This window comes from Eschrichtius robustus, chromosome 11, assembly GCF_028021215.1.
Source record: "Eschrichtius robustus isolate mEscRob2 chromosome 11, mEscRob2.pri, whole genome shotgun sequence".
Taxonomy (NCBI): domain Eukaryota; kingdom Metazoa; phylum Chordata; class Mammalia; order Artiodactyla; family Eschrichtiidae; genus Eschrichtius; species Eschrichtius robustus.
In genome coordinates, this window is record NC_090834.1 from 5,159,938 (window position 1) to 5,172,912 (window position 12,975).

At 35.4% G+C, this 12,975-nt stretch overlaps 1 protein-coding gene across 3 annotated transcripts in view; it reads left to right on the forward strand.

Annotated features, from left to right (window-relative positions):
* Positions 1-12,975, forward strand: part of ARHGAP32 (Rho GTPase activating protein 32) — a 273,441-nt gene that overhangs the window by 194,295 nt on the left and 66,171 nt on the right. For all 3 annotated transcript variants that reach the window (XM_068554527.1, XM_068554526.1, XM_068554525.1), the window contains one exon: positions 7,600-7,681. In XM_068554527.1, the coding sequence (XP_068410628.1) occupies positions 7,600-7,681 (82 nt within the window). The remainder of the gene's footprint in view (positions 1-7,599; positions 7,682-12,975) is intronic.

The following is a 12,975-nucleotide window of genomic DNA, read 5'->3' on the forward strand; positions in this document are numbered from 1 at the left end:
AGTTGTTACCCTTTTGCCTTCCCACCAGCAGCGGCGGGGATCCTGCTCTGCGTTCTCATCAGCGTTCGACAGCTCTCAGTTGTCCTTGTTGTGGTTTTAACCATTCTGATAGGGCTGTGATGGTATTTGTTGCACTGTTCTCTTAATTTGCAAATAAAATTAGTCCAAGGAGTAGCATTTACCAATATAGCTAAGGGTGCTGTACTGCCATCTTCACTTGTTATCAGTGTTACCATAACTCCTGCTCTCCCTTCACCACTGATTCTCAGACTTCACTTGATACGCTTATGACATGTTACATGGGGAACACGCTAAAACGTAAAATCCTACGACCTGAGCCCTGAAATTCGGTTTCACTGGTTGTGGGATGGGAATAAGACTGCATCTTTATCCATGTGATTCCGGCCCAGGTGTTCCTCAGACCACTCTTCTGGAAGCAGTGCTTACTCTGAGCTGTAGGTAGACTCTGCCAATCAGCTGGTGGTTGATGAAGATCAGCATTCTGCCAGTGTGTGTATTGTTCTAACCTAGACCATAATTTTGCTGTGGGAACAGAAGGATTAGTTCATCCATGTGTTTAAATTATACTGTGACTATGTTTCTTTTCTTAAACTTCTGGGAGTAGGAAGTGTGAAATTATATTAACTATAGTAATTTGAAATTCCGAAATCTGTTTTTTACTTGTCTTCTAAAGGGTATATTGAATCTTTTGCCTTTGTTTTCTGAGGTGTTTCATCATATAATCTATACTTCAGCAGAAAAAAAAAAAAAAAAAAAAAAAAAAGCCCTTTGCTTTTTCTTTCTTGTTGAAAATAAATGTCATCAGCTTTCGTACTTACCTGGGGACCGTGGTTGGAAATGTGAGGTGAGGTGTCTGGAAAGTCTTTTTTTCTTATGTAAAAGCCATAACACAGATGTCAAATGTTAAAATCTTTGAGGATTATTTGTTTGTTAGTGCCATGTTTGGCAAAATTTTATCTGGGAGCCGCTGGCATCAGAATGACCCAAGAAACATGTTAAAACCAGATATTACTAATCAGAATCTCTGGGGATGGGGACAGGAATCTGAATTTTATCAAGTTCCTCAGGTGATGAATAAGCACAAAATGTGAGAACCACTGACCCAGCCTCCCATTGTTTATCCTGTGCACAGATAAAGGAAGAAATTAAACACAGTTTAGTGACTGTTCTCCTTTCCCCCCAGAAAATCTTCTAAAACGTATTTGGGATACAGTCAACCTAAGAGATAAAATACCGTTTAGAGAGTGACAGAACTCTGTACAGCTCATGTTCTCTTGGTTCTCCACAGGATGATCAAGGGTCGGCTATTTTGTTTTTCAGAGTTACCCCAGAAGGTTGTGTGAGGATTTCTGTGTACAGTGACAGAGAAGCAAATCTTGGACAGTAAACATTCCCTTACCTCGGGAGTTTAATGTGGTTCCAAGTAGCTTATTTTCAGAAAAGTATTCTTTATCCCAAAGGGAAGATATTTGGAAACCTTGTCACTTTTGTAGTAAGTAGTTTAATAGAGGAAGACAATTTACCCACTTATTTATATGAAGACCATCATTTTATGTACAGAATTCAAAGCTACACCTTTTCATTACTCAAAATTAAATAGAGCAAAATATTTCCTCTCCAGTTAAGTAATGGGAAATCACATGCTGTAATTTTTCATCTGTAATGTTATAGAATTTCAAGGGAAGAGGGAGTATGTGGTACTCCAGTATAAGGAATTGTAACACTTCTTGGTGCTCTTACGTGTGCTTTCTAAGTGCTTTCCATTAACCTTTAATTCTCACAGTCTATGAAGAAGGTACTATTATTACCTCTCTTTTACTGACAAGGAAACTAAAGCAAAAGGGGACTAAACTACAAGCCCATTGTTATTTCGCTGTTTAGTGTCAGAGCTTAGGTAGAAATTTAGGCATTCTGGGCAAAGAACAGATCATAGTAGTAATTTAATGAACCAGTAGTGGCTTCTGCTTGTCTACATGTGTGAATCATAGATTTCTATATTAGAAAAGATGGTAGTGGATCATCTGGTCCTAAACTGTCATTTTAAAATTATAGAAATCCTGAGACAGAGGAATTTAGATAGATTGTTCTGATTTACAAAGACAGTAAGTCAGTGATATAGCCAGAACACAAGCTTGGTGAGTTCCAATTTTGTATTTTCCCCCCCCTTGGATCACAAAAATTTGTAACTTTTCTTAAATTATTTTCTGTGTTACTTACTGCAGTTTTTTATTTTTCTTATTAGTGCCATTAGCAGCTGCCACTGATGTTTAGAGAGAAATTAGTTTCTAGATAGCTCCTTTTGTTAATTTGTAACATCAGAATATGTCCTAGCAAATGATGCTTAAACACTCAGTTTCATGGAAATTACTGACAAAATGGCTTAGAGTAGTAGTTCTTAACCTCATCAAACCCTATACCCCCTTGTTACGATAAATAATTTCTGAAATCTTTCCTTATGATCCTGAAATGAAATTTACAAATGATATACCAACCTACAAGCACAATTTCAAAAAAGTCAGTATAATTTTTCACATATAATATAAAGGAGAAATAAAAGGAAAGTAGTTGTGTACTTAAAATACACAGTGTATATTTAAAATATACATACAACTGCATGGACGTCTTGTTATTTCATATCTAGTCCACAGACCAGTAGCCTTAACATCAGTCAGAAAATATAATAAAACCCATTTGTAATAGCATCAAAACTATGAACTACTTAGGGATATATCGGAAAAAAAGATATAAAAGATCTGTGTACTGGAAGCTACAAAGCATTTCTGAGAGAAATTAAAGAATATTTTAAAAATGAGAGATATATACCTTGTGTATGGGTTGGAAGTCTTTATATTGTTAAGATGCCATCTCTTCTCAAATTGATCCCAGTCAAAATCTCAGCAGATTTTTTTGTAGAAATTGATAAGCAGATTAAACAATTCATATGGACATGCAAAGGACCTAGAAAAAGAACAGCCAAAACAAATTTGAAAAAGAAGAACAAAGTTGGAGAACTAACACTAATTGATTTGAAGACTCAACTATAAAACTGCAGTACCAAGAGAGTGTGGGCATTAGGGGAAAGATAGACAAGTAAGTCAACAGGACAGAATAGATTCCAGAAGTAGACCCACACATACGTGGGCTGCTTATTTTTGACAGAGGTTCAATGTCAGTTCAGTGAAGAAAACATGGTCTGTTTTACAAATGATGCTGGAACAGTTGGATTTCCTTATGCCTCCAGAAATCCTTTGATTTATTTCTTGCACCATATGCAAAAATTAACTCGAAATGGATCACATACCCAAAATGTAAAGCTTAAACTATAGAGCTTCTAGACGAAAACATAGGAGAAACTTTTGTGACTTTGGGTTAGGCAGAGTTTCTTAGATGTAATCTCAAAAGAACAATTCATAAAATAATAAATTGAATTTCATCAAAATTTAACACTTCTGCTCTTTGAAAGACATTACTTACAAGACAATAAAAAGACACACCACAGACCGGGAAAAAATATTTGTGATGATTATATCTGATGAAGGACTTGTATCCACTACGTATAAAGAACTCTCAAAATTCAACAAGAAACAGAACTCAATTTAAAAAGTAGCAAAAGTGGGAGCAGACACTTAACCAAAAAGGTATATGACAAACACATAAAGATATGCTCAACACCAGTAGTCATTAGAGAAATGCAAATTAAAATGACAGTGAAGTCTTGTTACATACTTATTAGAATGGTGAGGATGTGGAGGAATTGGAACGCTGACACAGTTGGGGGGAATGTAAGATGCTACAACCAATTTGGAAAACAGTTTGTCAGTTTCTTAAACATACACTGATGACATGATCCAGCCATTCGACTCCCAGCTGTTTATCCAAGAGAAAAGAAGGCTTACATTCATACAAAAACTCACACATGACTGTTCGTAGCAGCCTTACATATAATGTCCTCAAGCTGGAAACAACCCAGGTATCTCATGAACGAGAGATGAATGCATAAAGAAATGGTGGTATTTGTACAGTAGAATATTACTCAGGAATAGAAGGAAAGAATTATTGATAAATACAGCAACATGAATGATCCTCAAAATAATTAATGCTGAATGAAAGAAAACAGACAACAAAGAGTACATTCTGCATGACTCTATTCATATAAAATTGTAGGAATTGCAAAGTAATGTATAGTGATAGAAACTAGGTTAGTTGCCTGGTGAGCAGGGGTCGGGGCTGGTAGGGAGAGGGAAAGATTACAAAGAGATACAAGGAAACTTTGGGGGTTGATAAATATATTCATAAATTTAAGTGTGGTTACAGTTTCATGGGTGTCAGAACTTATCAAAATGTACACTTTAAATATGCACAGTTCGTCAGTTATACCTCAGTAAAAGTGGGAAAAAACTGCAGAAGCATCTGATTTAACTTTTCATGTATCTAATCCTATTGACAATTCCTGTGTTTTCTACCTCTGTGTCTCTTACATTCACATAATTTTCTTTCTTCCTCATGCCAAATTGACTTGGGGAAAAACTACTAAATTGAAGGTTCTCTTTCTCTCCTTTAAGCCCATCCCTAACCTGTTCCTGCCTTATCTTTTTCTTCTGTTACTGTATTTTTATCACCTGCTTCTCTACCCTCATGGGCCCTAGATGCTCGTCTTTTCTTTTCCTTCCATCTTCCTAGAGTAGAAGCTCATTTTGAGTGCTGCAAAATATACTGAATTTCCCTCACCTTTCTCAGCCATTTACATTAGAGCTTTAGAAAATGCCACTGCAGCAGAAAGAATAATATGATGAATATAATTATAATAATATAATTTAACATGAATAAAACAGGATGATATAGTTCATAGATCATATTGTTAGAGTTCCAGCCACTTTTAACATTGGACATTTTGAGTTTATTAGAATTATTTATATTTGGTGAAATACTAGCTTAAGTATGCATCAGAAAAGTATAAATGTTCATTAACTATATTTTTAGGGTTAGTTATGTGTATATTTTCAATAGAACACAGTTTCATTTTTTATGATGGAAATTTTATAATAGGAAAACAGAATCTATTTGCTTTTCACAAGTATACAGAGTTAACTCTTTCAAATAAAAGTTATCTTAACTGTAAACAGTTACAGTTAAGAGTGATTTTGGCCTCAAGAAACAAAAGTGAACAGAAAAGGTAGCGTTGCTGCAGTTGAGTCAGCAGCTTAATGATGCTAGGCAGAATTCTCTAAGATTCTCTTGGCCTTTCTTTAAGGTCAAATGATGGCTACTGCAGATCCAATCCCAATACCTACGTACGTACACAGCATAAAGAAGAGACAGAATAGTAGCAGTAAAGCTTTTTACAGGTGCCGTGGCTACACCTGAATACAAGGAATCTGGGAAACTGAATATTTAGTTTAGCTAATACTTAGTAATATTACACTTTATAATAAAGGGAGACAGGTGAGCAGGGATTGGAATTAGGCGTTAGATGAACCTATCATGGACCTACCTCTACGTAGTACACAGTAGCATTTCCCCCATGTACCTAGACCTGATGCATTGAGACATTCAAAAAGTGAAAGTGTAACTAGTATGTATGATACAGTTCCCCAAAGAAGATCATTAAGCTTTTGTTCAGTCTTTGTGAAGAAGTGATGGAAAATTAGTTTTGTTTGCTGACAGATGCTTGAGCTTATAAACTAGGCTAGGTGCTTTCACACACATTATTGAGGTAGCTAATGTTGTCCCATTTTTACAGATTAAGAAACAGACAGATGTTAAGCAATTTGCTCCGGATCACAGAGCCTAGTAAATGGGTGGTCTTTTCTCTCTAGCAGACTGCAGAAAATGTTTACAAATTGAAATGAATTAGAATTTTATGGAAAGAATGGTATTTGACAGTGAGGAAACTTAAGTATACACAAGCAAAAGGTGGTAGGTATTGTGTGTCATATCCATACCGTGGAGGGGCTGGAGCCCTCTGGATCTTCCAGTGGCCAGCATGTTGAGATAATAAAGAATAGACAGCATTTCTCAAGTGCTTACTATAGGCACTTTGCGTATACTGATCCATTTAATTCTCATAACAACTCTTACGAATTAGGTGCAGTATTATTATGTTTAGAGGAAGAAACTGAAACATAGAGGCTAAGTTATAAACCCGACCTAGTAAGTGGCAGACCTGGGGTAGAACCCAGGCCCTCTTAATCCTGGGGCTGCACTTAACCATAAGTGATTACCTTATAACTGATTTGCATAAGAGAGAATGAGAATGATCTTTCAAGTTGATTCTTGTCTGGTTCTAACCAATCTTGGAAGAATTTCTACTTGTTATTAGTTAAATAGGAAGTTGAGTAAAGTATGATATAGAATTTCACCAATAGGAGCAAATACTTGGAGCATCATTTTGGAAGGCAATGCATGTAGGAACTCTAAGACCCAACTTTCACATATTTCAAACAAAACTGATAATTTGTTAATAAGCCCTTTTCAGCTCATGATAACTAGTTACATCGTAATAATTTTAAGAACTAACATAGAATATCGATCAAGAAATTGAAGTAAGAATGCAGCAAGTGAGCATGTGAAAATAATCCCACACAGATGGAAATTATACAGCTCAGAACTTCACGATGAATCATACTCTTGGAAGACCATTCCTTTCTTCCCCAGAGTCTGTCAACAGAGGGATGTACAAAGTGATGTAGTTTTTTTGTTTCAGTTTTAACATCTGCTGCTTGGCAGCCCGATTATATTCCCATCTAAGAAAACATCTATAAATATTGGTAAAAATTCCCTTTTTACTTTTGTTTCCTGGCTCTTTGTTTCTGTATTCATTCTGTTGGCTATGTAGTATCTCTGGGTGATCTGGAGCTCAGTATTTTACTAATAAAGCTCCTTGGGAATCTACCTAACACCATGAGCAATTCTGCTACCAGGTCAAATTGGTGTGTTTTTTAAAGCCAGAGTCTGTCACCACTGCCGAGATTGGTTGTTTTCTTCTCTTGCTTTCCCACTTATCCACGCACTACTGGGCTCTTTAACAACAGTGGATACCAGGATTTTAAGTGAGCGATTGTTTCACCAATTTATTTTAGTCTTGTCATTTTTCATGGAACCTGTGAGAGAAAGAAGAGAAAATTTGCAAAAAAATTTGAATGAGGTTTAACGTTGATTTTTTTAAAATCATGTAGAGAAATCAGTAAATATGAAAATTGGCAGTAGAGGTGTTAACACAACTAGATTGAAATTTCAGCAAAGTAAATTATTAACCGGTATAAGTTATACCTCTTGCACGCATAGCTTGGTATCAGACTAAATATTTTAATTGGTGTAAAAGAAGTTTGGGAAATTAAAAGGTAAAACTAGGAAAGCAGGCTTAGATATTTAGACAAATAAAACACGTAACTCCATATACTCATAGCAACAGATTGTTTTATTGTTTGTATAATTGGCATCATCAGTGATTTAGAGTCTTGGAATAACAGAATCATCGGGAGGGGCTGTGGAGCACATTACTGGAATTGAATTGGCAGTGTTCGTACACTGGTCTGTTGTCTGGTTTAAAATCCTCTCTTTGCTGCTTTTCTTCTTTAGGTGGGACTCTTCCCTGGACACTGTGTTGAGTTAATTAATCAGAAAGTTCCCCAGTCAGTGACCAACTCAGTGCCAAAACCAGGTGAGTACACTTTTTCATTAATGTGGTTATTTATCAGCTGCTTAAAGATTAAGATCTTTCTCTTCCAGTCAAGCACATAGCTTGTTTAGCTGTTCTTTGCATTTATTGTCATAATATGCATTCTTAATTTTATGTGGTTTTGATTTTTAATATATTCTTTTTTCTCTGTTGATCATTTCACAAAGGTTTACATGCATTCAAAATTTTAGACAATTTTAAGAACTGTTTGTTCCATTAAGCTTTGTCATTATTTGTTTTTACAATTATATAGCAGGAATGTAGCTTATTAATGAATAAAATGATAAAAGAAAATACGAGGTGTAAAGAACTGACGTGGAGATAGTATGATGAGCTGAAAATTAATAAATGAAGGGAATGTATATTTTATCAGTGCCTGTGAACATCAAAACTATTTTAAACAGCATTTGTTATCATTTATATAGTATATTTACAGTGCTATATAAGTATGTGGAGTATTTTACAGATATGTAGAGCAATGTGTTACAGGGGGTAAAAATTAAAAAATGAAAATTTTTGTTTTTATTGGGGTGATTTAATCTGGACAAGTTTTACAGAATACCTCATCTGGAACTTTTTAATGTGATGTAAATTTTGGGAAAGAAAATAAAAACAAAGACTAAAAGATCTTAGAAGGAGGAGGGAGTAATCAAGTGTATTTCTCCTGATTGTATTACATTCCCTCTGCCCTTCTCTGCCCTCACCGTGGGATTCCCAGTCTCGTTGCAAGGCATTTTTATCCTCTGTTAAATCCCCCTTCTTTGGGTAAACTTGTTAAACATAAAAACACTTTCTCAGTGAGTACTTATTCATTAGTGGTTGTGATGGCTGTAGTTTTCTTTTCCTTGTTTAAATATGGCATCAGTAACTTAAAAAAAAAAAAATCCTATGCCCATTAGCAGACACTGCCCCATCGTCTCCCTTCCCCCCAGCCGTAAGCAACTACTAACCTACTTTCTGTCTCTAGATTTCCCTAATCTAGACATTTTCACATAAATGGAATCATACAATATATGTATGTATATATGTATATGTATATTTTTGTGACTGGCTTATTTCACTTGGCATAATGTTTTCAAGATTCATCCATATATCAGTGCTTCATTCTTTCTTATGGCTAAATGATAGTCCAGTGTATGGATATACAATATTTCCTTTATCCATTCACTTTGGGTTTCCATTTTGGCTGTTATGAATAATGTAATACTTAGTGTACAAGTTTTTGTATAGATGTATGTTTTCATCTCTTGAGTATATATCTAGGAGTAGAATCGCTGGGCCATATGGTAACTCTGTGTTCAACCTTTTGAGGAACTGCCAAACTGTTTTACAAAGTAGCTGCACTGTTTTACAATTCCACCAGCAGTGTATGAGAATTCCAGTTGTTCCATATCCTTGTTACTTTTTTTTCTGTTGTTGTTATTGCTGTCTTAGTGGGTGTGAAGTGATATATCTTTGTGATTTTGATTTGCATTTCCCTGATGGCTAATAATGTTGAACATCTTTTTATGCGCTTATTACCCATTTGTATATCTTTGGAGAAATGTTCAGATCCTTTGTATATTTTTTAATTGGGTTGTCTTTTTATTACTGAGTTGTAAGTGTTCTTTATACATTCCAGATACAAGTCCTATGTCAGATGATATGATTTGAAAACATTTTCTCACATTCTGGTTTGTCTTTCGTTTCCTTGATGACGTCTATTGAAGCGGAAATGTTCTTAATTTTGATGAAGTTCAATTTATTTTTTTCTTTTGTCACTTATGCTTTTGGTGTCTTATCTAAGAAGGTGTTGCTTAACCCAAAGTCAATATTTACTCCTATGTTTTCTTCTAAGTTTATAGCTTTAGATCTTATATTTTAGTCTATGATCCATTTTGAGTTAATCTTCGTGTGTGGTGTGAGGTCCAACTCCATTGGATATCCAGTTGTCCGAGCACGATTTGTTGCAAAGATTATTCCTTCCCCATTGAATTGACTTGGCTCCCTTGTAGAGAATCAGTTGACCTTAAGACACATGAGTTTATTTCTGGATTTTCAATTCTCTTCCATTGATCTATATGTCCGTTTTTATGCCAGTACCACCCTGTCTTGATTACCATTGCTTAGTAGTAAATTTTGCAATTGGGAGGTCCTCCTACTTTATTCTTTTTCAGGATTGATGTGGTTTTTCTGGGTACCTTGCAGTTCTATATGAATTTTAGAATCATCTTGTCAGTTTCTACAGAGAAGAGAGCTGGGATTCTGATAGGGATTTACTGAATCTGTTTATCAATTTGGGAAGTATTACCTTCTTGCCAGTATTTATTAAGTCTTCCAATCCTTGAACATGGGATATTTTTCCATTTGATTATTAGACCTTTCATTTCATTCAACATTTTGTAGTTTTTTTTTTTAGAGTATATAAGTTTTGCATATCTGTTGTTAAATTTATTTTTATTCTTTTTGATGCTATTGTAAATGGAATTGTTTTCTTAATTTCATTTTCTTATTGTTCATTGCAAGTGCACAGAAATACAATTAATTTTTGTATATTAATCTTGTATCCTGAAACTTTGCTGAAATTTTGTTAGTTCTAATAGGTTTTTTAGTAGATTTCTTGGGATAGGCTAAATATAAGGTCATGTCATCTGTGAATAGAGATACGTTTACTTCTTCCTTTCCAGTTTGGATGTTTTTTATTTCTTTTTCCTGCCCAATTGCCCTGGATATGCTACATTGTTGCATAGAAGTTCTGAGAACAGGCATCCTTGTCTTACTTATGATTTTAGGAGAAAGCATCTAGTTGTTCACCGTTAAGTAAGATTTTAACCGTGGGGTTTTCATAGATGCCCTTCATCAGGTTGACAAAGCACCCTTCAATTCTTAGTTTGTTGAATGATTTTATCACAAAAGGGTGTTGGATTTTGTCAGATACTTTTTATCCATCTATTGAGATGATCATGGGTTTTTGTGGTCACTATTTTAAAGTTATTAAAGTTCAACATCAAAAATTTATTGTTATTTCTTGTGCTTTATTTTTATGTATTTCTGCTGCATAAGCTTAACTTTTATTAGTTATAAAGTCTTATCTTTGATAATTTTGCTTCAGAGATTATACTGTTTTTAAAAATTAGCTTAATATTGGTATTAAATTGTATCAATCAAATATTATACTTTCTCATGTTCTGAATATGAAAGTGATTTTCTAATAGTGATAACGTTCAAAACTTTTAAAACTTGAGAAAGTTAATCAGTTATTGGCAGTTCTAGAAAATAGGTTTCTGTTAATAGACCTGTATGGCATTGTGAATTCTAAATTAGTAATGATATATAATGACAGCACACCTTCAAAAGCTAGTATTTTATCTTTTGTGAGCAGCATTGCAGGGTTGGCATAGGAAAATGTGCATTCTTACTACATTTTGAAAAGGATGATGTGAATTCTATCAGCCTCAGGCTTGTTTCACACTTTAAAACTGTCTTTGCCTGCAGTACAAATAACTTTAATGTTCTATTTATTTTTAACATTGCCATCTGTCACTGTTAGATGCCAGATCTGAAAGATGCAGCTATAGTTGGAGACTGCAACTTAAAGCTCCCTATATTATTGCACAACAAGGGCAATAGGGAAAAACTTTCCCTTTGGAACTCTTCTTAGTGCTCTCCATATGTCCAATTATTTGTGTATGTAAAAATAAGATTAATGAGTCACTGTGTCCTGACCAAGATAGCATGTATCCATGGTTCCTTAAGGAAAAGAACGTGTGTGGGGTGGAGGGGGCAGAGAAAAGAAGAGGAAAGAAGAGAGGAAGAAAGGTAGACGCTTGTCCCAGAGAAATTGGCATTTAGTTCAGTCCCCACAGGTTCTGGTTGAATGGCAGGTGAGGCTGAGGTGGGAGGAAGAGGAAGGAAGCACATGAGGATTTCTGTGTGTTTATCCAGTGCAGCATTTACTGAGCAGTTATTTACTGGTGTCTGTCTGCACGTTTTTAGTGTTCTCAGCTGTTATCTCCTCGGATATTTGTTTTGCGCCCTTCTGTCTCCCTCCTCCTCCACGTGTCAGTTACGTCTTTGATGTTGGCTCATTGGTCCTCTCTCCAGCTTGGGTGCTTTCTGTTGACCTCTTCCCTCTGTGCAGGCTTCTCTGAATTCTAATGAATTCTTCAGTTCTCATATCAGGTATATTTCGTTTCTAGGATCAACATTTGGTCTTTTTTATAATTTCCATGGTGGAGTCCCCACCTTCCCACCTTATCCACCTTTTCTTCCAGAAAGAAAGAAAGAGGGGGTTCGGGGGAGGGAGGGAGAGGGCGGAAGGTGGAGAGAGGGTGAAGAGAGAAGAAAGGCAAAGCTTACTTTTGAAGCATGAGCTTCTAAAAATGAAGGACTAGGGAATTTAGACAAACCCTCCCTCTGAAAAGAGAAAATTTGGACAGAAATGTAAAAATATAATATCTCTTTGAAGCACTGGAGAGTTAACAAGGTAGTAGACAATTACTGAGCTAAGATTAAGCAGAAGAAGGATATCCAGAGACGTGACCCCAGTGTATGGGGACATTAGCCCCCTAGGGTATCAGCTGATGGAGCAGGGGATGTCGCAGCACTCACGGAACAACAGATGGAGCTCAGAGCCCAACAGGGCAGCGTTGCTGATAATGCCCCAAGCTTTGAGTTAGGAGTTTTCTCGAAATTGACAACTGATTCTAAATCGATCCTAAAATTTGTATAGAAATGCAGAGCCCAAAACTCACAAGACGGTTTTGAAGAACAAAAAAGTGGGAAAATTAATATAATAGATATCAAGACTTATTGTTAAAGCTTCACTCATTGAGATACTGAGATTAATGCAAGGATAGACAGATAGAACAGTGGAAAAGAATAGAGTCCAGGAACAAACCTGTGTCCACATAGATGCTTCATTCATGCACTGCAGAGCGTTGTGAAAAAGACAGCCATTTCTATAAATGTTGCTGGATCATGGAGAATTATAGATCTGTATATGAAAGGTAAAACAACAAGACTTTTAGAAGAGAATACTCTAGAATATCTTCATGACCTGTTTTCATGATCTTGGGTTAGACATAAAGCAGTAATAATAACTGAGAAGCTTAATCATTAAACTTTAATTAAAGTTCAAAATGTCATCGTAATATGCTATTAAGATAGTGAAAAAGGCAAATCACACAGTGAGAAAGATATTTGCAGTACACATATCTGACAAAGGTCACGTAACCAAAGTATGTAAAGAGTCAGTAAGAAAAGGACAGATAAACTGATTTTTTTTAATTGAATGA